Source organism: Tiliqua scincoides, chromosome 5, assembly GCF_035046505.1.
Source record: "Tiliqua scincoides isolate rTilSci1 chromosome 5, rTilSci1.hap2, whole genome shotgun sequence".
Taxonomy (NCBI): domain Eukaryota; kingdom Metazoa; phylum Chordata; class Lepidosauria; order Squamata; family Scincidae; genus Tiliqua; species Tiliqua scincoides.
This window is the reverse complement of record NC_089825.1, coordinates 71,131,564-71,156,863: the sequence shown is the minus strand read 5'-3', so window position 1 is coordinate 71,156,863 and position 25,300 is coordinate 71,131,564. Positions and strand designations below refer to the sequence as shown.

At 44.1% G+C, this 25,300-nt stretch overlaps 1 protein-coding gene across 4 annotated transcripts in view; it reads left to right on the top strand.

Moving 5' to 3' along the window:
* FHOD3 (formin homology 2 domain containing 3) overlaps window positions 1-25,300 on the top strand; it is a 309,925-nt gene that overhangs the window by 231,328 nt on the left and 53,297 nt on the right. For all 4 annotated transcript variants that reach the window (XM_066626842.1, XM_066626844.1, XM_066626843.1 and 1 more), the window contains 3 exons: window positions 18,907-19,065; window positions 20,909-21,091; window positions 23,552-23,671. In XM_066626842.1, the coding sequence (XP_066482939.1) occupies window positions 18,907-19,065; window positions 20,909-21,091; window positions 23,552-23,671 (462 nt within the window). The remainder of the gene's footprint in view (window positions 1-18,906; window positions 19,066-20,908; window positions 21,092-23,551; window positions 23,672-25,300) is intronic.

Genomic DNA, 25,300 nt, shown 5'->3' with positions numbered 1-25,300 from the left:
GAGACCTCGTCCTGGTGCTCTCCCCTACATCTGGCATTCTGACTTAACCCATTCCTAAAATCAGGAGGTTGCGCATACACATCATGGCTTGTACCCCATAATGGATTTTTCCTCCAGAAACTCGTCCAATCCCCTTTTAAAGGCATCTAGGCTAGACGCCAGCACCACATCCTGTGGCAAGGAGTTCCACAGACCGACCACGCGCTGAGTAAAGAAGTATTTTCTTTTGTCTGTCCTAACCCGCCCAACACTCAATTTTAGTGGATGTCCCCTGGTTCTGGTATTATGTGAGAGTGTAAAGAGCATCTCCCTATCCACTCTGTCCATCCCCTGCATAATTTTGTATGTCTCAATCATGTCCCCCCTCAAGCGTCTCTTTTCTAGGCTGAAGAGGCCCAAACGCCGTAGCCTTTCCTCATAAGGAAGGTGCCCCAGCCCCGTAATCAGCTTAGTCGCTCTCTTTTGCACCTTTTCCATTTCCACTATGTCTTTTTTGAGATGCGGCGACCAGAACTGGACACAATACTCCAGGTGTGGCCTTACCATCGATTTGTACAACGGCATTATAATATTAGCCGTTTTGTTCTCAATACCCTTCCTAATGATCCCAAGCATAGAATTGGCCTTCTTCACTGCCGCCGCACATTGGGTCGACACTTTCATCGACCTGTCCACCACCACCCCAAGATCTCTCTCCTGATCTGTCACAGACAGCTCAGAACCCATCAGCCTATATCTAAAGTTTTGATTTTTTGCCCCAATGTGCATGACTTTACACTTACTGACATTGAAGCGCATCTGCCATTTTGCTGCCCATTCTGCCAGTCTGGAGAGATCCTTCTGGAGCTCCTCACAATCACTTCTGGTCTTTACCACTCGGAAAAGTTTGGTGTCGTCTGCAAACTTAGCCACTTCACTGCTCAACCCTGTCTCCAGGTCATTTATGAAGAGGTTGAAAAGCACCGGTCCCAGGACAGATCCTTGGGGCACACTGCTTTTCACCTCTCTCCATTGTGAAAATTGCCCATTGACACCCACTCTCTGCTTCCTGGCCTCCAACCAGTTCTCAATCCACGAGAGGACCTGTCCTCTAATTCCCTGACTGTGGAGTTTTTTCAGTAGCCTTTGGTGAGGGACCGTGTCAAATGCCTTCTGAAAGTCCAGATATATAATGTCCACGGGTTCTCCCGCATCCACATGCCTGTTGACCTTTTCAAAGAATTCTATAAGGTTCGTGAGGCAAGACTTACCCTTACAGAAGCCATGCTGACTCTCCCTCAGCAAGGCCTGTTCATCTATGTGTTTTGAGATCCTATCTTTGATGAGGCATTCCACCATCTTACCCGGTATGGATGTTAGGCTGACCGGCCTATAGTTTCCCGGGTCCCCCCTCTTTCCCTTTTTAAAAATAGGCGTGACATTTGCTATCCTCCAATCTTCTGGTACCGTGGCTGTTTTGAGGGACAAGTTGCATACCTTAGTCAAGAGATCTGCAACTTCATTCTTCAATTCCTTAATAACCCTTGGGTGTATGCCATCAGGGCCCGGTGACTTATTGATCTTTAATTTATCAATGAGGTCTGAAACATCTTCTCTTTTAACCTCTATCTGACTTAACTCCTCGGTTAGGAGGGGCCGTTCGGGCAGCGGTATCTGCCCGAGGTCTTCTGCCGTGAAGACAGATGCAAAGAACTCATTTAATTTCTCTGCCATCTCTAAGTCTCCTTTTATCTCCCCTTTCCCTCCCTCACCATCCAGAGGGCCAACCGCTTCTCTGGCGGGTTTCCTGCTTCTAACATATTTGAAGAAGCTTTTATTATTCCCCTTAATGTTGCTGGCCATGCGTTCCTCATAGTCTCGCTTGGCCTCCCCTATCACCTTCTTACATTTCTTTTGCCACAGTTTATGTTCCTTTTTATTCTCTTCATTAGGGCAAGACTTCCATTTACGGAAGGAAGCTTCCTTGCCCTTCACAGCCTCTCTAACTTGGCTGGTTAGCCATGCGGGCACTCTCCTGGATTTAGTGGAACCCTTCTTTCTTTGCGGTATACACCTCTGCTGGGCCTCTATTACTGTTGTTTTAAGCAGCCTCCATGCACTCTGGAGAGACTGGACTCTTTTTACCCTCCCTTTCAACCTCCTTCTAACCAGCCTCCTCATTTGAGGGAAGTCCGCCCGTCGGAAGTCAAGGGTTTTTGTTAGAGATTTGCCTGGTATTCTTCCCCCAACGTGCACGTCAAAACGGATCGCAGCATGATCACTGTTCCCCAATGGCTCAGTAACGTTTACATCTCTAACCAGGTCCTGCGTACCGCACAAAATTAAATCCAGAGTCACCTGTCCTCTGGTGGGCTCCTTGACTAGCTGATCTAAGCCACAGTCATTCAGCACGTCAAGAAATCCGGTTTCCTTATCGTGACCAGAACACAAATTGACCCAGTCAATATGAGGATAATTGAAGTCCCCCATGATTACAACCCTGTCCTTCCTTGTCACCTCCCTGATCTGTTTCCTCATTTCAAGGTCCCCATCAGATTTCTGGTCTGGAGGACGATAGCACGCCCCCAGTATTACATTGCTGCTATTATAGTCCTATTATAGTCAATAGGGCGTACTCCCAGCTAGATGTGGATTTAGTTGCAGCCTCAGTCTGTTCTCCCGCAGAGGGTTGTGAGGATAAAGCATGTGGTTGAAGAAATGTGTGGACATTCCCTGAAGAAAAGTGGAGAAACTGCCTGCCTGCAGAGCTGCTCCTGATGAGAAGGCACTCTATGCATGCTTGAAGGTGCCTTTTACTATTGTATTCCTACAAGTTTGAGGGCTCAACTTTGGCACGGGAAAATTTTGATACTTTTAAGGAGTGATTGTGACATGATCAAGGAAATGAGGACATTTGGCCTGAGCAAGCACAACCATTCTTACAATTAAACCATGTCAATTTTAAAGGTGCAGTGTGGGACAGCAAAGTATCACCAGTTCTTTCCATCCTATTCCTAGGAGAGCTAGTAAGCATGCCCTGAAGGGCAAATGGCGGTGTGGGGTGGGGAGGAGGGTGCATGCCCCTGCCCTGTTTTCTAAATATCACACACTGTAGTAATTCACCACTGGCTTCCCAATGAAATGTACACAGCCTACAACTATTAAGGAACTGGCTCATATGTTTCTTTTTACTGATCACAGCAAAGTTACTCACAGCCTCAGTATGTCAAGGCACCCTGCAGTCTTCTAGCTCTCAGTGAGGGAAGTGGGCCAGGCTGGTTGTGTTCTGGGGCCACTCGTGCAGCATGCTGGATGCGAGGGGCAGCGGGGTGCATGCAGCTGAAACAAGGAGGGCAGAGGAGGCCAGGGCTCACCTTATGGCTATAGAGCAGGGGTGTCCCAACATTTTGGCAGGAGTGCAACATCATCTCTGACACTGTGTCAGGGGCCAGGAAAAAAAAGAATTTACATGTCAAATTTGAATAAATTTACATAAATGAATTTATTATAGATGAAACTTAGAGATGAATGAATGAAGGTCTTGTAGCAGCTCAGGGCCTCTAAAAGGCCTTGCACAAAGCAAGGCCAGCCTTTCCTTCGCTGCCACTGCTGCATCACAGTTGTGAAACAGCAAGTAGTAGAGGGAGCTTTTGTCACACAGCTCAGGTGCAAGGTCGAACAGCCGTCCTCACGCTGAGAGCAGTTGGGTCGGGCCAGCATGGGCTCCAACAAGTCTCTGGAGGGCCAGAGGCTCATTGGAGACTGGGGGCTCCCCATGGACCAGATTGGGAGCCCCCGAGGGCTGCAAGTGGCCCCTGGGCTACGATTTGGGCACCCCTGCTATAGAAGAATGCAGGTGGTACGGCCCCTCTGCTCCCAGTCAGTGGCGCGTGAACTCTGAGGCCCTCCACAAAGGCTGCACAAACGTGCATGCACCTCACAGTGCTTATCTGGATGCTTTTTGTGCCTCTCTACAAACTTTGCCCAGGGCAAGCACCACTTCTTGCCCCAGGGCAGATACGCCCCCCACTTCCAGGGAGCCTGATTGCATTGCAATTAAGCAGTTAAGCTTGCCATTCAATACAATCCCACTCCAAGCAGAGAGAATCCCTTGATTAAACTCGCTCTGAAGCTGGACAGGAAGGGATTAACTGCTGCTTCCTATTTAGCATTGGAGTTTGTTTAAACACAGGATTCAGTGCTCAATCCTATCCAATTTTCCAGTGCTGTGCCAGTGGGGTGCACATTACATACTGTGGGGGGGGGGGGATGCAATCACAGAGGCCTCCTCAAGGTATGGGAACATTTGTTCCCTTACCTTGGGGCTGCGTTGTGGTTGCACCAGAGCTGGAAAGTTGGATAGGATTGGGCCCTCATGCTGCTCAGAGCTGCATTGTTTGTAAGCTTAAATGCTTATAGTTGCCCTGTTAAAGGAAGATACACACACTTCCATATTCATAGTGGGCCTATGGAATGCCTGTATAACAATTATATACCTCCCTAGTACACTTTTAAAGTTATTATAATTTATAATTACAATGTAAATTTTGATTAAAAACACAACGCTGCTTTTGCACTTCTAACTGGAAAACACTGAAATCTGCAAAAAAACCAAAACAAAACTGTTTTCACCCACCTCTAGATATAAGAAATAGCGTACATATTTGCGCTCAAAGTATATGCTACCAGTCAGTGTGTGGCAAGTGGTTTTAATCCCATCTTCTATCATTTTTCTGTTACTTTTCTGACCTGCTGATAGAATGCTATTAATTTGCTAATTTCTTCCTTCAGTATAGGCCTGTTTAAAGGGTTAATTGGAGCGGAGGGATTGAGAATATTGACTAGGGTCCATAAAACAAATCATTCCATGACCTGAAAGCAGAATTGTGACATATTTCCTACTTGAATTCAAAGGGCATGTGTTATACTTTGCAGTGCCAAGTTGTTGTTTTTAATTGAGCTGACTATCCTTCAACATTTTCCATAAATTATTGTCGAAATGTGGATAGTTTACATTTAGTGTCTAAGTCAGCAAGAATCTCAGATTTCCATTCTGTTCCTTTTGGCTGCATACATGCAATTGCTACAGGGAAAAAAGAATGTGGGCTAAAAGCTGATATTACATCTGGACAAGACAGAGGTTCTCCTGGTCAGATGACCCTCTGATTTGACACAGTGTATCAACCTGTTAGGAATGAGGTAGCACACCCTGTGGATGAGCACATATGCAGTGTGGAAGTACAGACATCCCATTCCAGGCTCACCCATCCCCACAGATACGGAAACCACCGATACAGGGGAACTCTATATAAATAACAATACTTCATGCCCGCTCCCCCCATATGCCCATTACTTCCATTTTTCTTTAGGAGCAGTGGAAGCACAAATTTTCTTTCTTTAATAGAGGAACAGTTTCTTGCTTAATACAGGAACACAACATGCAGGCGAGCAGCCTGCAGAAACTGAGGACAGTTCCTGCTTTCTGTTAACATGTGATGCAGCAGCGGCAATGAAGGAAAGGCCAGCCTTGCTTTGTGCAAGGCCTTTTATAGGCCTTGAGCTATTGCAAGACCTTCATTCATTCATATAAGTCCCATCTCTAATATATTCATTTATGTAAATCTATTCAAATTTGAAATGTAAATTAATTCTTTTTTTTTCCTGGCCCCCAACACACTGTGAAAGAGAAGATGCAGCCCTCCCACCAAAAGGTTTGGACACACCTGACATAGAGGCAGAACCAATTTTAGGGGGGTGAGTGTCCCCTGAATGTAATAAGGGGCCAAATAATTTAAAAACAGATTAAAAAGGGTAGGGGCCAACACGCAGCCTTGTTTAACACCTTTATTTACTATCACTATGTCCGTCAAATCACCACTAGGTGATAGCCTAATTTGGCAAGAGGTATCTGAGTAAAGGCTCCTAATTAGAAAGAATAGTCTTGTATCCATTCCCAAGACTCCCAATCTGAACCACAGAATATCTCTACTGATTGAGTCAAATGCCCTCTTTAAGTCCAAGAAGATAGCATATAGCGCAGAATTACGTTGGGCTGTGTATTTCACTATTAAATGTGAAAGGACAGTGCAATTATCAAGAGTAGATCACCCAGTTCTAAAACCAGATTGTTCAGGGCCCAATATGACATTATCAGTTAGTCAAGAAATCAATTTCTGGTGGAGATGCATGGTGTACATTTTTCATGGGATTGAATGTAAACTGATCAGCCAATACCAATTTGGGGTATTTTTATTACCATTTTTGAAGATAGGAATGATTATTGATTTCTTCCAGGCATCAGGTATTTTGCCAGTACTGTCAACTGCAGCAAAAAGGTTGGCAAGAGCAGGGGCCCACCAATCTGGGTCCACCCTAAAAAAATTCAGGAAAAATGGAATCAGGGCCTGCTGCCTTTCCAGGCTTAATTTTGGCTAGAAACTCTAGGATTTCATTAGGAAAGACCAGAGTCCAGGCCTGTCCATTATTTGAGGTATTCTGAATTCTATACTGCAAACCTTGTTGGTCTTTGAAGTATAATGACCTATAATAATTAGCCCATGTTAAGGGTGAAATAGGGGAAGTGCTTGGGGCAAACTGATGGAAAAAGCCCCCAACCGAATCCCAAAAATTTTTGTTGTTATGAATGTTAATAGCTCTGTGCATAGCATCCCACCTAGCTAAATTTCATTTCTGTTGTGCTTGAGTGACCTCTAAATGCAACTGTCATAGCTCAAAATACTTAACTAGTAAATCCTTGCCCTCGTTTCCCTAAATTTCTGGTAAACTTTGTGGACCTCCGCTTTCAGAAGGTAGGTTGAGTCATCTGATGAATTCTGTCCAGCCCAGGTTGATTTGGTGTTCTTGGTTAACGTTACACTCCATATAGAAGTTAGCAGCTCATCTGTTAAAAGTTCGTAATTATAAACAAAGTCATTTGTGTATAAGGAAAACTGTAATTCAGATCTTTTAATACTCCAATCTGAGAAGGGACAACAATTTACCTATAACACCTTCATTACGAGCTAATAAAAGTTGTCGAACCTCATGGGTCTGAATGGAGTTTGAGGACTGCTGGCTAAGGGGTAACAAAAAGAGATGGCAAGATAGAGGTGAGTGATCACTTAGACCCAGTTGACTAACAGCAAATTTTTTAACTAGTGGTAATAATGGCCCAGGAACAGGCAGGCGGGCCTGCGCTGGCGTAAGTGATGGATCCTAGCCCTGCCTGCTGCTCATCACCTCCCCAGGAACGCCTGCCCACCCTCCCCCCACCCCGAAACACTTCCCTCCTCCCTGCCCTCTCCAAACCCCCTTAGACCCCTGAGCTGGCCAAGCTTGCCTGACACAAACTCACCCAGCCCGGGGCTTGTGCCAGTCTATCTCCCCATATAGCCTATCTCCCCAAAAAGTGGTGCGAAAGTGCTTTATGGCACTTTCATGACACACTCTGGCTGGCGTAACGGACTTGTGCCAGTTGAAGGGATGCTCAGGATTGGCCCTAAGTATCATGTGCAACAATTGCCTGGCAACACAGCAACATCACACAGAAGTCCCCAAGATCTGTCCATTGGCTTGTAAATCCAGGCCAAACTTCCAGGCCCATACCCATCACCCCAAGGAAGCAAGGGTACAAGCAAGCACAGCACAGCAAGACCAACTCAGAGTATTCCACATTCGTTATGAGTAGGCCCCATGAGCCTCCATCTTAGACACACCTACCCAAGAGCCAGTCTCTGAGGAGACCATGGCAACAGCAGAATACATAGAATCACAGAGTTGGAAGGTACCCACAGAATCATCTAGTCCAGTGGTTCTCAAACTGGTGGGACCCCCTTTAAGAGGTGGCGAAGGGGGGTGCTTTGCACTTATTTTTTAAATGTAGGGCTGCAGGAGGTGCAGGGAGCCCTGCACAGCTCTCTGCAGCACTCCCCAGGGCTTGGAATCTGCAATCAAAGCAGGCGCAAAGCACTTTTGTTTTGCAGGAGGAGCTTTGCGCCCGCTTCTATTGTAGATTCCAAGCCTCGGAGAGCACTGCGCAGGGCTTGCCGCACCTCCTTCAGCCCTACATTTAAAAAGTGCAAAGCTCCCCCTCGCCCCCCCTTAGCTGCCCTAGCCCCTCCCCCACAAGAACTTACTGATGAAGTAAAGCTCCCGCAATGTTTGAGAAACCCTGATCTAGTCCAACCCCCTTACCTTTAGCAGGAAATTCTCCTACAGCAGTGGTTCCCAAACTGTGGGTCATGACCCACTGGTGGATTATGACCCAATTTTTGGTGGGTTGCATAGTGCCAAGCAGAGCCTCCAATGAAAGCAAGGGTGATGGAAAGATCAGATAACTAATTGCCTCAAAGCCTGAGGGTATTAAAAAATCAGCTAGCTGCCAATTGCCCTGCAAAGAGCTCAGCTCCTGCAGTTTGCAAGCATGTTTAAAATAAGGAGATAAATGTGTCTTAGTTGATACCCTCTAATAAAGAATTCCCCTCCATACAATATATATATAGTAAATAAAGAAATAAAAATATTATTGCTTGTAAAACAGTGGTTCTCAAACGTTTAGCACTAGGACCCACTTTTTAGAATAACAAACTGTCGGGACCCACTGAAAGTGATGTCATTAACCTGGAGGTGATGTCATAGCCAGTGGCGTACCTGGGCCATTGTTCGCAACATAACATTTTGGCAACCTCCCACTATTTAATTAATTAAGGCCCAAATTCTAACCAACTTTCCAACACTGGCATAGAAATGTGAGATGTGATGTCACATAGAGATGTGAGATAGAGATGTGTGCTGCATCCTGCAGTTGGGTGGCACTCACGGAGGCCTCCTCAAATGGGAGGGAATGCTCATTCCCTTACCTCGAAGCTGCATTGCCCTTATGTAGGTGCTGGAAAGTGGGTTAGGTTTGCTCCCTACATTTATTATTATTATTTTATTATAGAAGATAACTATGTAAAATTGGTAGATGAAATAACTTCAACTTACAAATACTTGTGCCATATTACTTTGTTCGTTGTAACAGGGTCTTGAATATTTAACACAATTTTGGCACATCTCCCACATATACAGTTTTGTCTTAAGTTGCGTTATGAACTCTGAAAATATCTGATCATGAGCATTCTCTCAGAGCCAACTGCATTATAAAGTGTCCTGTCTCTGTAAAATGCAATGTAAGAAGTTGTCCATAAATCACAATCCTGAACACATTTATTTGGAAGCACCACTGAAATCAATTAAATTTACTTACAAGGTAAAGGTGTTTGGGTCCATAGAGTGAGACAAACCTTTTATCATCATTATGATATGAAATCTGTAATGCTCAGAATGGCACATTTGTACAGGATATTTTTCAGGGATTATAATCAGTGCATCCAATCCTGCAAGCACCACCTTCTTTTCTGAGATATAGCTCCCTAGGTTTCTAGTTTTGCATTTAACATCAACATAGATCTCTTCTATGCAAACATGCCCAGAAAATGATCCTGTCCTGATATCATATTTAAATTAGACTCAAAACAAAGCTGCAGCTAATCAGTTACAAACACTTTCAAACAGTTTTGATTGGCAGAGTGACCATGCTCCCTAACATGTTTATAGAACTCATGAAATTGGCTGGAAGCTCCAAGGCTAGCCTAGGCTGGGAGGCAGGATCATTTAGCCAGATTTCTGCTTCTTTAACAAACCCATACCACACTTCTGTTGAAGCCTGCTTTCAGTTTCATCCCTGCTACTCTCCTATGCGTTTAACAGTTACATTCTAGGACAGGCAAGAATTCAGCTGTTCTTTTTGCACCAAGGAAGAGCTATGGTGATCTAATTAAGTTCAAGGTTGGAGGGGCTGGGATTCTCTTATCATGTCAAAAGCAACAGAGAAGAACATCAAAAGTTGCCCTCCTTCCTCCCCCGCTGTTTCACCATGAAACATCTTTAACTTTTCCCCACCCAGCACCCCTTTTTTGGCACTTAACATCCAATGTGATGATGAACAACTGAAACTGAATGTTTATTCATGCTTTAACTTTTTAATTGGTTCTAATATGTATAAGGTGTGTGAGCACAGAACGCAGAGAGTTGACTTTTAGGTTGCAATTCTATATGTACTTGCCTGGGAGTAAGACCCATTGAACACAATGGGACTTACTACTGAGTAGACATGCTCAGTACTGGGGAGGTCTTGCAAATTAATGCTGCTGCTTTTAAAAAAAATTGGCTAATGGGGGGTGAGGCTGCAGAAGGAGGTCAGCTTGTTGGCTGCTGAATGTCAGTCAAACAGTTCCCCCCCAAAACAATGGGCTGTTCTAAGCAGACTACCTCCCTCATCCACTTCACACAACCAGCTCCTGCTTTTCCACATACCTGTCCCTGCGCTTCTTCCCCTCCTGTCTTCACACATGCATCCCCCTCTCCTAGTCACTAAATTTCCCAGCATGACATTTGCCCTGCACATCCTGGGATTGGCTGAGACCAGTAGAGAGAAGGGGACAGTTTTGAGAGGCAGCCCTTCCAGTAAAACTGTCTTCCCATGAAGGAGGGGGCAACACAGAATTGCAGCCCCAAAGCGAGGTGCTGTCTCTCCAGAAGCGATTCAGCGCCAGACTGGACTGCCCCCCTTCTTTATAGAGGGAGAGGAAAGGAGTGGCGTAGAGAGGCAAAACACTAGGAGTTGTGAGCAACTCCCAGCACACTGACTCTCTAGGCCTCCCCTTTCCTCTGGACCAGAGGAGGCGGCAGCCTAGAGTACTGTTGCTCTAGGCCTCCCATTTCCTGTCCTCCTATAAAAATGGAGGGGTTGGCCCAGTTAGGTGCTGAATTGCTACTAGAGAGGTAGCACCTCACTACTTCAGTCACGATCCTGGGCTGCCCACTCCTTCATTGGGAAGAGGGTTTTTGTTTTTAAAAACAAAACAAAAAAAGCTAAATGGGTAGCAGAGGGTGAGGCTGGTGGTGGCACTGGGGGGGGTGCAAAGGGCATTTGCCCCCCTCTAGGTCAACCACTGGTCATGGCCAGAACTGACTTCAAGCAGGAAAATTTTTAACACCCCCCCCCCACATGACTAAATTAAATTATGGGCACAATCCTAAGCAGGTCTACTCTGAAGTAGGTCTTATTTTGTTCAATGGGGCTTACTCTCAGGAAAGTGTGGTTAGGATTGCAGCCTACTAAGTAAATTAAAAGGAAGTGTAAGTTATTTACAATGAAGAAGAACCCTTCTAACCCTCCCAAGCAGTTGCTGTTCTGTTAAAAAAAAAAAGTTTCCCCAAACACCCCAAAGGCTGCAATCCTTTCCACACTTACCTGAGAATAAACCCCACTGACATTGTTAAAAGCATATGTATGGTAGCCTGTTAAAAGTACAGATCTGTAACATTTCCCCAAATCAGTCACATACCATGATAGCATCAAATCTAATAAAATACCACTGAAATGAATGGGGACCCACCTGAAATTGGCTTGTGACTCACTTAGTGGGTCCCAACCCACAGTTTGAGAAACACTGCTGTAAATAAATAAATAATCGCTTTTGAGATCTGCCCCCCCTTTTTTTTAAAGTCACATAAACCTAGGTGGGTCCTGATTGAATGTCATTTAAATAGTGCATACATTGTTTGGGAACCACCGTGTTAGAGCATCTCCAGCAGGTGCCCTGTTAAGCCTCTGCTTGAAGGTCACTAGTGAGGGAGCATCTTCCATCTTCCTCAGCAATCTATTCTACAACGAATCACTCTGACTGTTAAGAAATTCTTCTTGATATCCAACTGTTATCTCTTTTCCTGCTCCCATTGGATCTTTGCACCCATTGTATCCATGGGATCTAGTTCTGCTCTCAGGGGCAGTTGAAAACAAATTTGTTTCTTCTTCCATGTAACAGCCTTTCTGGTATTTGAAGAATGCTATCATATCTCCTCTAAGCCTTCTCTTCTCCATACTAAATATACCAAGTTTCTTCAACCTTCCCTTGTAGAGCTTATTCTCCAGGCCTCTGATTATCCTTGCTACTCTTCTTTGAACCCACTCCAGTTTGGCTGCCTCTTTCCTAAAGTGAGGTGCCCAGAATTGGACACAGTACTCCAGATGAGATCTAACCAACACAGAACAAAGCGAAACCACTATTTCTCTCAACTTGGAAGCTGCAGTTTTACTAATGCAGGTCAAAATAACCGCAGACACTTGCCTATAAGTCAGTCTCACAGATAAGTTGACAGATAAGCAGGTTTTGAGTCAAAAATCATGAAATTTTCTATGACCATTGGAGAAGTTGGGGGGAATAAATTGGGGGGGAGGGTATCTGACTATAGTTTTGTCTGATTTTACCCGAGGCCAGATCCTGAAAAATAGCCTACCAGTAATTGTTACTTAAGAACTTTATAGTCTCTAATTTATTAAAAAATATAGTAAAAGATCATAAGATACATTTTTATTCTTTAACTTTTTAAATTCTGGTCTTCATAACCTTTATGTAAATACTTTCTGAGTACGAGCACCTTAAACAACATACCAGTAGAAAAGTGGTTTCCAACCTGGGGTACATAGACCCCCAGAGCACTTGACAGGATCTTTAGAGGTGCTTAAAAAAGAATTGAATAATGATTTTTAAAAAGGCAGATAGTGCTCCAGAATGCCCTGCAGAGCCAGCAAAGCAAGAAGGGAGGGAGGTAGTTGGCTATGAAAGCCCCACCAATAGCTAGTTTTTGGTCATCAATTCATCTATGTTTTTGGTCATCAGTTTTTGGTCATCAATTCATCTATGAACCAGTGATTGAAAACCAGCGCAGTAAAAAAAAACCTGAAACATAATATGGAAAGTGATCAATCACCAAGAATTTCTCAGGACACTTCTGGTGCAAAATAGTGCAAAGGCATAGTCTTCTGTTCTTCAAACAGACAAAAAGAGAAAATACTGTGATGAATACATGAAGTCTGGGCTTTCATATAGAGGAGATGAGGACATATTAATATTAATTACAACATATTATTATTATTATTATTATTATTATTATTATTATTAACAGTATTTATATACCACTTTTCAACTAAAAGTTCACAAAGCGGTTTACAGAGAAAAATCAAATGGCTAATATGATGGGTACAATTTATGGAAATAGGTGCCAAGGGGTATCCAAGTGAAAAAGGAAAAAGGTTGGGGACCACTGCAGGAGAACCATGAATCAAATGCTTTATGGTGCCTGGTATGTTAAGCCAGAGGCTCTACTTATAACATACAATTTATAACACATAACTGGGAGTTTGCAAATCAATTCATTAGTGGAAAGATAAGCAACAAAGAATGACTGTGAGCAGGTGCAGCTGCACATAGTTGCAACCCTATTTTCTCAGAAGTAGACCCATTGCTTTCCATGGGTGTTATTCTTAAGCAGGGGTGGGCAAACTTTCAGCTTTAGGGATTCTTGACCTTTTAACAGTTGTGTATTGGAGGGAATTTCAGCAGGTGCAGTTTGACACCTGTGAGAAGACAAGCTGCGCCTGCTAAAATTCCCTCTTATACAATTGTTAAAGGTCCAGGAGCCCTAAGACTGAAAGTTTGCCCACCCCTGTTCTTAAGTAATGGTGCACTGAATTGTAGCCTTGAACTGTTTCAAATGGAAATGAGGATTATATCCTGGTGTTTAAAAAACAGACCTCTGCCAAGCATTTGAAATATGGAAGGAGGCTGCAGCAGAGTCTGCTAATGAGAATGAGGTTTGCTTGATTTCAGTGGAAGCCTTGCTTTTTTTCTCAGGAGGAGAATAAAAGGTTAACTTTGGCTGCAGCTTTGCCCTGCAGGAGTTTCCTTGGAGATTAACAACCTTCTAATTATCTCTGCATTGCTTCATCTGGTGTTGTGAGTTGCTGGAAAAGTTGCTCAATAGGTGGATCGCGATCTACCGGTAGATCACGAGGCAAAATGAGTAGATCGCGGAGTGCTGACTCCCCCTTCAGGTGCCTCTGGGAGGAAACGCCGGGAGTAAGGCCCATTGTACTCAATGGGGCTTACTCCCAGGTAAGTGTGGCTAGGATTGCAGCCTCACAGCCTAATCCTAGGCATGTCTACTCAGGAGTAAGTCCTGTTATACTCAGTGGGGCTCAAGGTACACCAACATACATTGTACACATAAATGTTATATGTTATGATGACGCGAACATTGTAAAAAAAAAACTCTGGTAGATCTCCGGGCCTTGCTGGGTTTCAAAGTAACTCTTGAGTCAAAAAAGTGTGAGCACCCCTGATCTAGCCCATATTTTACCAACTTCCTGATTAGGGGCACGATCCTGAGGTGCCCTTGGACTGGCGCAAGCTGGCCCAGGAAGGTTGCAAACATGCTGCAAAGCACGTTTGTGCCTCCTCGTGAGTTGGCTGGGCTGGCACAGGCTGAATCCAAGGCTCTGCACCAACTCTGCTGGAGAGCCTTGCATCTGTGAGGCTCTGGGGTGGGCAGGGAGGAGGTGGGAGAGTGTTCTGGGCTGGTGGGAGGGTAGCAGGAGGTGAGGCTGGGACCCAACTTCGTTCTTGAGCGGTGCAGCTTCAAGCCACTCTGCTCTCCTCAGACTTATGTCACCTCAGGAGGTGGTGCAAGTCCAAGGAGACCCATTGGGGCTAAAGTGGCTTACCTGGGGGTAAGGGGAACCCTTACCTCTGGCTGAGCCACTTCTGGGCCCTATCTTGTGCTGGATACAGCGCAGATCTCCTGCGCCTGTTCCAGCGCAAGATAGGATTGCACTGCACACTGCCATAGGAAACATTGCCAAATGTTTTTTCTGATGTTGAGATAAATTACATCCACAGCATTCCCACTGTCCAGCAAGCTAATGACCCAATCAAAAAAAGATGAGATTTGTCTCACTACATTTAATTTTCATAAATCCATGTTGGCTTCTGTTAATCACTGAGTTATCTAGAGGTGTGCAGACTGTATTTTTTTTTTAATAATTTGTTGTAATATCTTTCCCTGTACAGAAGTCAGACTGTCAGGTCTGTAATTTCCTGGTTTAAATCTGTCTTCTCACCGGTTCCATCACAACCGGTCTGACTTTCATAGGATGATTGAGAAGGAAGGGAACAACCTATATCATCTTACGTTCTTACTGTCTTGATCAATGTACTTTGACTCTGCCACACTAATTTCCACCAATTATTTTCCCTTCATTACACAAGCTACATATGAAGGGCGTGCGTATGTTCCTAAACATGAAACAGGGAACTGCAAACGGTGCATTGAGTTGCTCTAATAAGTAACAGAGCAGGGAGCAATGACTTGAAATACTCTTAAGGCAGTGAACAAATTATATCAGTTCTTGGATCAGTGACTGTTGGCAGGTGCTTGGCAAAGACATGTCTACCCAAACTGGGATAGACAAAAGAGACTGCAGTTGAGAACAGAAGAGCAAGCTTGAGGTTTGGAATTTTTTTTTACTCCATCTCATTGCATGTGTTCTTTGATACAGCTGCAACCAATTTTAGTCCTGTTTCTAAACCTTAATCATGATTTCCACAACATAAAGCTATGGCAGTCACTTCCCCATGTTGGTTCTCAAGCCTTTAAAAAAAATTGCAACAAAATAAACTTGACTTCAAAAGGGAGCTTGCTATAGTGGTGAGGTTTTGGTGATTTTGGAAACTAGCAGTAGAAGAATCAGCAATAAGCCCCAGAATGCCTTCTTTTAGAAGGATCCTATCTGGGCCCTATGCTGACAGAAATCCTGCTCCATCAGTTTACGGCTTGGACCACTAGTGGCAGCTGCTGCAGTGGTGCATGAGCAAGGACTGACAGCCTCAGCGGCATGCCAGCTACCTGCAGAGTACCCATCAGTGTAGGACAGTTGGCAGACAGGACGTTCTAGGGAAGTTCCAGGAGAGGATCTAGCCGGGGATTGGAACAAGCAGGGGCATGGTGAGTGCAGACTGGGAACAGATATCGGCAGCAGTGGTGATGCCAACATCCTGTACCCACTGGTCCAGGCTCCCTAAGACACATTTACTGCACTGGTAAGTCAGTGCTCTCCATCACTGGTAAGTCAGCGCAGGGGGTGGAAGGGAGTTGGGGAGGGGGAGGAACAGGGCAGAAGTATGGCCAGAGAGGAGGGCAGATCAAGGCTAGGAAGGGGTTGGTATTGGTGGCAGCTCTTCTACTGATAGCCTATCCCCCTTCCTGGTCTTGATCCTCCAACTTTGGACCAAGTGGACCCAGCAGGCCAGCATAAGCCTACCCTGGGGTAAGGGAACAGGGTGGAAGGATGTTCCCTTACCCCTGTGAGGCTTCCAGGACTCAAAAATCCCTCACGGGATACTGTGCATGCCCCGTTGGCTCAGCAGCACTGCCATGCAGGGTGTTACATAGAACTGGACTGAAACTCAACCCAGTCCTGGGAACTTTGTTGTCTCTAGCTCCTTCAGCTAAATCCAAGCCAACTCTTTTTTTCTGTTTTGTACTGTTTTGTACATTTACTTGTTTGGAACAGTGGCGTAGCTAAGGGGGTGCAGGGGGTAGCAGTTACACCGGGCATCAAGCTTTAGGGAGGCAACAAGCTGAGCCTGACACTAGAGAACAAAGTTGTGAAAATCTTGGTATGTATGAATAACACCATCATGTTATATATCACAGGAAAGGTAATTTAATGCTGAATGCAATTAATCAAACTGCTTTGGAATATCTGTATTTTATCAAACGTTATAGCCAATTAACGAGAAAATGAAACACAACTGCCTTATGGAACAAAAAGTGGATTTTCTTAACTCAAAACTGACCTATGAGACTGATTGTTCTGAGAGCCAATGAAATGTTATTATGTTATTGACGTGTTGCAATGTCATGTTATCATGATACAGCATGAAACCAACAAGGTGTTAATATAAGTCAGCTCACATTTCCATGTATCATAATACAGTTACCCCTGCTAACTGCGTAAAAGGCACTGTTTCAAGTGATGCTCCTGTTAAAATTAACACGGGGAGAAAAACCATTCCTCTTCACCCCAGCACAGTGTCTTGAACCAATCAGGGGCACACTTTTTATTTATTTACTTAATTTGATTTTGTCTGGGGGGGGCTACAAATTTTCTTTGGCCTCAGGTAGCAGATAGATGCCTTAGCTATGCCACTGACTGGGGGCAGGCAGAAGAGCAAGTGGGTGGCAAGCTGCTGGAGGGAGGAAGTGGTCTCCTCCCAATTTTCACTTTTTAAAAAGCCCAGGCGTGACGTCACTTCCAGTTGTGACATCACTTCCAGGGCAACATTTTGAGCTTGGCACCAGGCTACACGATCATTAGCTATGCCACTGGTTTGGAATACTTCAAAAGAAGTATTGCAAGATGACATTCTATCCTCTTTTTATGTCAATTAGATTATTAGAAATTGATCATGTATAAATTATCACTTGTTCTACCACTTTGATTTGAATGTCTGCTTGCTAGCAATGAATGGTATTATCTGACTTGCGAACAGTCACTTTTGATCATACCCTCCCTGAAATAAAATTTGGCCTCAACCAATAGGAAGTCAAACCGATGAGGAAATAACTTTGGAAGTATTTGAAAAATGAGAGTTGGAAAATGCAAGTTGAAGAAGACTGGAAAGAGAGAATAACACAAAGAGAAATGGGGAAAATAAGGAAATTCATAAATTAACAAGCAGTTTTATCCAGAGATGCCCTCCTGATTCAACAGAATCATTCTAGAATGGTTTATTTAACAACTATAGACCAGTTTTTAGGTTGCCTAGAACAGAGCATCCGGCCAAGCCTATTGAGGTCGAGAGAGCCTTGAACAAAAGTACACAAGGAATCAGTGACCGAATTTTGGCTGCATGACAGAGCTGTGACCTGAAATTAGATCCAATGTCATTTGAGTAGACAACTCTGGATCCCATTTTGCACAGCTCATACTGCTGTTATTAAGTACTGAAAAATACTTGCCCCGGTTTCCAGTCAGTAGGCATCATGATTATCATGAATTAACGATCTTCAAGGATAAAACTCTATCTGGGATCCTATCTAACTTTCCAGCACTGATGCAGCTGTGTCAATGGGGCATGCGCTGCATCCTGCACTGGGGGGACGGGACGGGACAGTTACAGAGGACTCCTCGAGGTAAGGAAACGTTTTCCCCTTTCCTCATGGCTGCATTGTGGCTGCATCAGTACTGGAAAGTTGCTTAGAATTCAGCCCTGAGTTTTGGGAGAAGGCAGGCTGACCAAGGAGGGTAGTGCCTAGCGGCTAGGCACCCTTTGTCATGATTTCTCTTTATTGGATCAGCATTTGAAAGAACCTTGCTAGTTTGTATCTGCTGCCACCATCCCAGTCTATGGAGACCAGGCAGAGGAGGATTGTCTAGGAAGAAATCCCTCCTGGGAGAGTGCTATACCCCAAAGGTTAGTAACCATTTCTGTCCAATGTTGCATATATGCAACAGGGACCAAATGTGTACAACTGTGGGCTGGGCAGAAATGGGTTAAGCTACTGAGGGCACAATCCTAACTGGCACTTATGACGGCATAGGTGCCCCGGGAAGGTTGCAAACGTGCCATAAAGCACGTTTGCGCCTCCGTGGGAGGAAGCTGCGTTGGCGTGTACTGATTGCCTTATTTTGTCTCCCATTCTGCCTGCTCCCATTGCCCCTTTCCCCCTTTGGGGCCCAAAAAAAACTTTGTACCCCCTGATAAAATTCCTCTCAGAGGCCCTGTTCTACATGTTTCTCTTGTTGCCAGTACGAACAAAAGACACATGCCACATATCTCCTGGTGTCATTAACACCCCTTGTTGATGATATAACAATGACCACATGACCCGGGCTTGACAGTATTACCCGTCCAAGGATGATGAAGGCTGCCATGTATTGCATATTGTAGAAGTCAACATTATACATATCGAAGTATGTACTGCATCCAACTTAAAAATAGTTACTCTTTTACTTTCTCCTCCCCTACTTTTTCTCAGAAAACTGCTGCAGATGGCAAGAGACAGGAAATCATTGTGTTGGATTCCAAGCGGAGCAATGCTATTAATATTGGGCTCACGGTATTGCCCCCTCCAAGGACGATCAAGACTGCCATTTTGAACTTTGATGAATATGCCTTAAACAAGGAAGGAATAGAGGTACAGAGAAAACAGTGGAATGTCCTGAGGTTTAATTTAAGAGCATATTGCTAGGTCTTGGGGGTTGAAAATCTTCTTGGGAGAACCTAAACAAAAACTGTCTGGATAATGTTATGCAAAATATGCAGACTTTTCACACATGGGGCCTGCTTTAACCCAACCTGCAATATGGGATCCACTTTTAAATCTTGACCCTGTTTGTCCATCTTCAACCCCATTCAAGTGTAACCAATTGCGAAGAACAACAATTCAAATTATTATAGTAGTGAAGAAGAGGCAGTTTCAATAGATGCAGCTTTTTCATCTTCTACATCAGGAGTGTCCAAACTTTTTGGCAGGAGGGCCACATTATCTCTCTGACACTGTGTTGGGGGCCGGGGAAAAAAAGAATTAATTTACATTTCAAATTTGAATAAATTTACATAAATGAATATATTAGAGATGGAAATTATATGAATGAATGAAAGTCTTGCAATAGCTCAAGGCCTATAAAAGGCCTTGCACAAAGCATGGCCAGTCTTTCTTTGCTGCTGCATCACACACGTGAAACAGCAAGCAGTGGAGGGAGCCCTCATCCCACAGCTCATGCAAGAGGTCTAACAGTCACACCCATGCTGAGAGCAGTTGCGTTGGGCCAGCACAGACTCCAGCAAGTCTCTGGGGGGGCCCGAGGTTCATTGGAGATTGGGAGCTCCCTGCAGGCCGGATTGGGAGTCCCTGAGGGCCACAAGTGGCCCCCAGGCCAGGGTTTGGGCACCTCTACATGACATGCTGCAGTTGCCACAACTTGCTCTTCTATATAACTACTAAAAATAAAGGAAACTTTCAGCAGCTCTGCTTCTGCTGAGGCTCTGGGTGAGAGAGACAGAAGGAGGCCTCAGCAGGCAAGGAATTCTACAAGGGAAAGGACAGACTAAGAGGAGTGAGGGAGGGGGGTGCTGCTGAGTCACTGGGAGAACCCAAGTATCACACGGGTTGCCTTTTCAGCAGTGCCACTTCTGCCAAGGCATTCCTTTGTAGAGCACCTCTCAGCAGCTGAGCTGCAAAGTGAAAACTCAGCAGAAGTGACGCTGCTGAAAGGGCAGCCCACATGGTAATTGATCTCATATCTTGAAAATATGATCAAGATGTTCATATTTTCTCTTCTGTCATTTGCAGCAAATGAGTTCCTAAGTGAGAAAAGTGCTTATTTCTGGTCATCACCTGCTTAATGACATCTGGCCTTCTGCATCTGGCATCTGACCTTCTGGCCTTCTGCAGGCACAATGAATGCTATTCGACCCACTTTATGGAACGTGTTTGACATTCCTGATTTAAAACATTATCTTGTGAGTCCTTTAGGATTATATTTCACTGGTTCCAAAACTCAAGAGAAAAATAAAATTACTTAAAAGTTTTATATTGCCAACTGTATCTTTCCACCTATTCTTGTATATCAAATATCATCCTCCATACCGGGGTGTCAAACTCATTTCATACTGCAGGCTAAATAGCATTCCTGGCACCTGCTGAGGATTGGAAGTGATATCATTAACCAGATGTAATCCTTAGATCAGTGATGAAGGGGAGGGGCAGTTCAGGACATAGGTTCCATGTGTGTATTTTACTGCTCAGTCAAAAATGGATGCATGGGAACATGCTTATTTCTTCTAGGACATAATTGCTTGATTGGGATACATTTAGCCAAGACAAGAAACAATAGTAGTTTTAAGCAAATTTGAAATGGATAATCCGTAATATTTATCATGGGAAATACGGAGGGTTGTGTCATTAGATGAGCTGCCTTTTACTGTTCAACTTTGAATATGTAGTTGGCCATTTATGGCACTTTTTGTCTTTCTAGAAAATTCTCACAATGATTCCCACAGAAGAGGAGAAGCAGAAAATTCAAGAGGCTCAGCTAGCCAACCCTGACATCCCTTTGGGAAGTGCTGAGCAATTCCTTTTGACTCTGTCTTCTGTCACAGAACTTTCTGCTAGACTTCAGCTCTGGGCATTCAAAATGGATTATGAACTTGTGGAAAAGGTAATCACTTCTTGATTGCTGAGGAGCCATTTTAAAAATTTAATTCAGGGCGCAATCCTAACCCATTTTCCAGCACTGACATAAGGGCAATGCACCTCTGAGGTAAGGGAACAAACATACCATTTCTTTGAGGAGGCCTCCGTAAGTGCCATCCAACTGCAGGATGCAGCACATGTCTCATTGGCTCAGCTATGACAGTGCTGGAAAGTTGGTTAGGATTTGGGCCTCAGTCTGCCTACAATACAATCTTATCCATGTTTGCTCAGAAGAAAGTCTCACTATGTTCAATAGGACTTACTCCCAGGAAAGTGTTAAAGGACTGCAGCCCTAGTCTTCTTTATAGTGTCTAATCACTCAAGTCATTAGGGGGAAAAAAGAATTAATTTACATTTCAAATTTGAATAAATTTACATAAGTGAATTTATTAGAGATGAAATTTAGAGTTGAATGAATAAAGGTTTTGTAGTAGCTCAGGGCCTCTAAAAGGCCTTGCACAAAGCAAGGCCAGTCTTTCCTTCACTGCCACTGCTGCATCACAGTTGTGAAACAGCAAGCAGTGGAGGGAGCCCTTGTCCCACAGCTCATGTAAGACACTGAACAGTCGCCCTCATGCTGAGAGCAGTTGTGTTGGACAAGCACGGACTCCAGCAAGTCTCCAGAGGGCCAGAGCTCATTGGAGACTGAGGGCTCCCTATGGGCCAGATTGGGAGTCCCCAAGGACCACAAGTGGCCCCCAGGCTGAGGTTTGGGCACCCCTGATATAGATAATAATTTTTAATAAATTAAAGACTATTTTTAATACTATTTTTGCTATGCTATATATATGTGCTATGTATGTATATGTACTATGTAGGTATACTATGCTTTTAATATTTAGTATGTTTTTAATAAATTGGAGACTGTACAGTTCTTAGGTAATTATTGATAGGTTATTTTTCAGAATCTGGACTCAGGTAAAATCAGACAAAATTAGTCAGACAGACACCCTCCTAAGTTTAACTCCCGACTTATCCAAGGGTCACAGAAAATTCCATTTATTATTATTTTTTAATTTTTTATTTTGCTCAACCCTGCCTTCGGCTTATCTGTGAGATTGACTTGTGGGCGAGTGTCTTCTGTGCTTATACCTTGATCTGCATGAATGGTGGGTTAAGGATTAAATGTCATGTCATGGAGAGTTCAGTGGTTCTGCTGAAAACCCAATGCAACCTCAACACGTTATGAACTGTAGTGGAGAAATGGTACACGAAGAACACTTTTCTAGCTCATAGTCATCCTTCCCAAGGAAATACGTGGGCCTTGTAGCTTCCCCATATCTTCCTAATCCCAAGTGTGATATATGCCATAGTGGAAAAGACTCAGCAGCCTATCTCTGCTCCAGCTTGTAGCCTACTCAGACTGAACTGGAATTAAGAAAATGAAAAAGTATGAAGGAGAGAATAATGAAATTCCACATAATGTTTTGTCTGAGCTTGAATGTTTAAGACCAGTGGTGTCAAACTATTAATTTCTCTATGTTTTCCCTGGTATTTCCCTGTGGGTTGAGTCTTCTATACAGGAATAACCCCAACTATTTCCAGAAGAGGTCACCTCTGTGGGTGGGGGGGATCCTCTCCATCGTTCTGGCTCTGAGCTTACATAGCACTGTATATGTAGTACACTTTATATGTATCACCATATATATTTGACCCTGTTTATGTAGCAACAGGCTGTAAATCTGCTGTATTTCTTTCTTCTCTCCTGTACTGGGATTTAATTCAATGTGGTTTTGCTTCACCCCATTTTCCTTCCTACCGATTATCTGTTTATTGGCAAGAAGGACTCTGCAGCACTACTGCTCTGGGTGGGGGTGGAAGTAGGGTGCTTATACTGCCACAGAGCTCTAAGTTCAGTAAAGGCTTTTAATGCTTGATAAATCAGAAGTAATTTTAAAACTTTTCCATTCTAGGAAATTGTTGTTCCTCCTTTTCAAATACCAAAGACAAAAATTACCAGCAGAATTTTTCTTTTCTGAGAAATTCCATGTGCCTAATTCTCAGCTGGCATGTATTTGTGGAAGTCTAGTAAAATCCATAGTGCAGATCCACACTGCACTGTTTCAACATTCCAAGTGATATCTTATGAATTGAAGAACAGTGGAGAGATCTGGCCTCAGGCTAACTAAATCTTACTCAATTATAGCCTATAGCGGCCTTCATCTTCCTCAAAATCATGCATCTTGCTCAAATTAAAAAGTAATTGAACAGGGATGTCTTAGAGTTTAAAAGGATTATAGTTGACTATTAAAGATGGAGGGGCAGTATCTTTTGGACTTTCAGTAACTAGAGAGAGAAAAACAGCAAATACCAGCAATTTCACATTTGGTGGAGCAGAGTTTGGGAATCTTTGTGGTAATTAAAAACATAGAAAGGATACAGAAAAATCCATGTAGCATTTTCTGCTATTTTCTGTTAATGACAGGAGGTTGCTGAACCACTTTTGGACTTGAAGGAAGGAATGGACCAGCTGGAGAACAATAAAACCTTGGGATTTATCCTTTCTACTCTCTTAGCCATTGGAAATTTTCTAAATGGAACCAATGTAAGCTGTGCCTCCAGTACTTAATATTAATAACAATGCTTTCATACCATGGTTATAACTAGAATAAGCGAGAACATGCACGTTTGCTCTCCTTTTGCCATCCTGCTTCTGTCTTGGGTTCTAATCTTGCAGTGGATGCAGGGCTAAATCAGGGAGTGAGCTTGCTTCCTGTTTTCTTTGGCTCTAAAACCACAGCAGTCAGCTTGCTTTTCTTCTCAACCCAAACCAGTTGAGAACTAGTGCCTGTTCTCACAGCCGTGGTGATCTGTGCCACTTAGGCTAATCCTAACCACACTTTCCTGAGAGTAAGCCCCATTGAACAAAATAGGACTTACTTCTGAGTAGAATGGGTTAGGATTGTGCCCTTAGTGTGTCAAGGCACTTCTTGTTGCCACCCAAGGTGATTCAATTAGACCCAAGGCGCAGATCCCTGCATGCATCCCGTTTTCCTATTTTTTTTTTAACATGCATGTGTGCCCTGCCATCACTGCTGCTGCTGCCACTGCCTCCTCTTCCTCCTTGCCTGTTTAAGAAAGCAGCTAGGCAGACAAGGAGAGAAGAGGTGAGGGGAACACACTAAAACAATCCCCGAGTTCTCCCACCTACTCTTCCTCCTTCTTACTTAAGTCCATCCACCACCTTCTCCAGCTTGTTCCTTCCCTGCCAGGCAGACTAGGTGGAGAATTCTGGGAGTGCAAAAGGATTCTGCTCTCAGCATACTCTGTCAATCTTGTTTGAACATGGTTATTTGGGCAGGAATAAGCAGTAGGAGGTGATGGACAGATGTAAAGGAGGAGGAGGAGGAGGGGACTATCCTCCTTACCCACCTGGCTTCCTTGGTAGATGGGCAGGCAAGGAAGCAGCAGAGACAGATCAACCCTGTTTGGATTTCTAGTGGAAGCGAATGATCAGAACAGAATCACCCTGCTACTTATTTTGGCAGCACGGCTGCTGAGATTTCTTATAGCAGTGGCACAGGGGGTGAGATGGATTGTGCCTGCCCTGATCCTTCTCTTACTTACTCTTAGTGAATGAGAAAAGGATAGGAGTGCCAACTGAAGTGGGTGAGTGGTGGGTCAGAAGTGGGTTGCAGACAGACCCAGACTACAGATCATCATCCCCTTCCAGCCTGTTGCTCAAAGCTGCCACTTTGTCAAACTCTGGGTCAGCCTTGCTGTCACCACAATACCATAATACAGTTCCCCAAGTGCAACTCTCTATTTTTCTCTCTAGAAGTGAACAGTAATCATCCACTTATATGAAAAAAGTAGAAGGTATCTTCAAATAAAACATTTTGCTGGGCATTAGGGGCCCAATCCTATCCAACTTTCCAGCACCGGTGCAGCCACAATGCAGCCCCGAGGTAAGTGAACAAATGTTCCCATACCTTGAGGAGGTCTCTGTGAGTGCCTCCCCACTACAGAATATAGTGCACGTCTCATTGGCATGGTTGCACCGGCACTGGAAAACTGGAGAGGATTGGACCCTAGGTCTGTTACTGATGACTTCAACATCTATGGGCACAATCCTTTGGCACCCATGGGTCATCAGCAAGTCCCTTGTGCTGGCCCAGAAGGGTCGCACATGTGCCGTAAGACACATTTGCGCCTCCTCTGGAGGAAGCTGGGC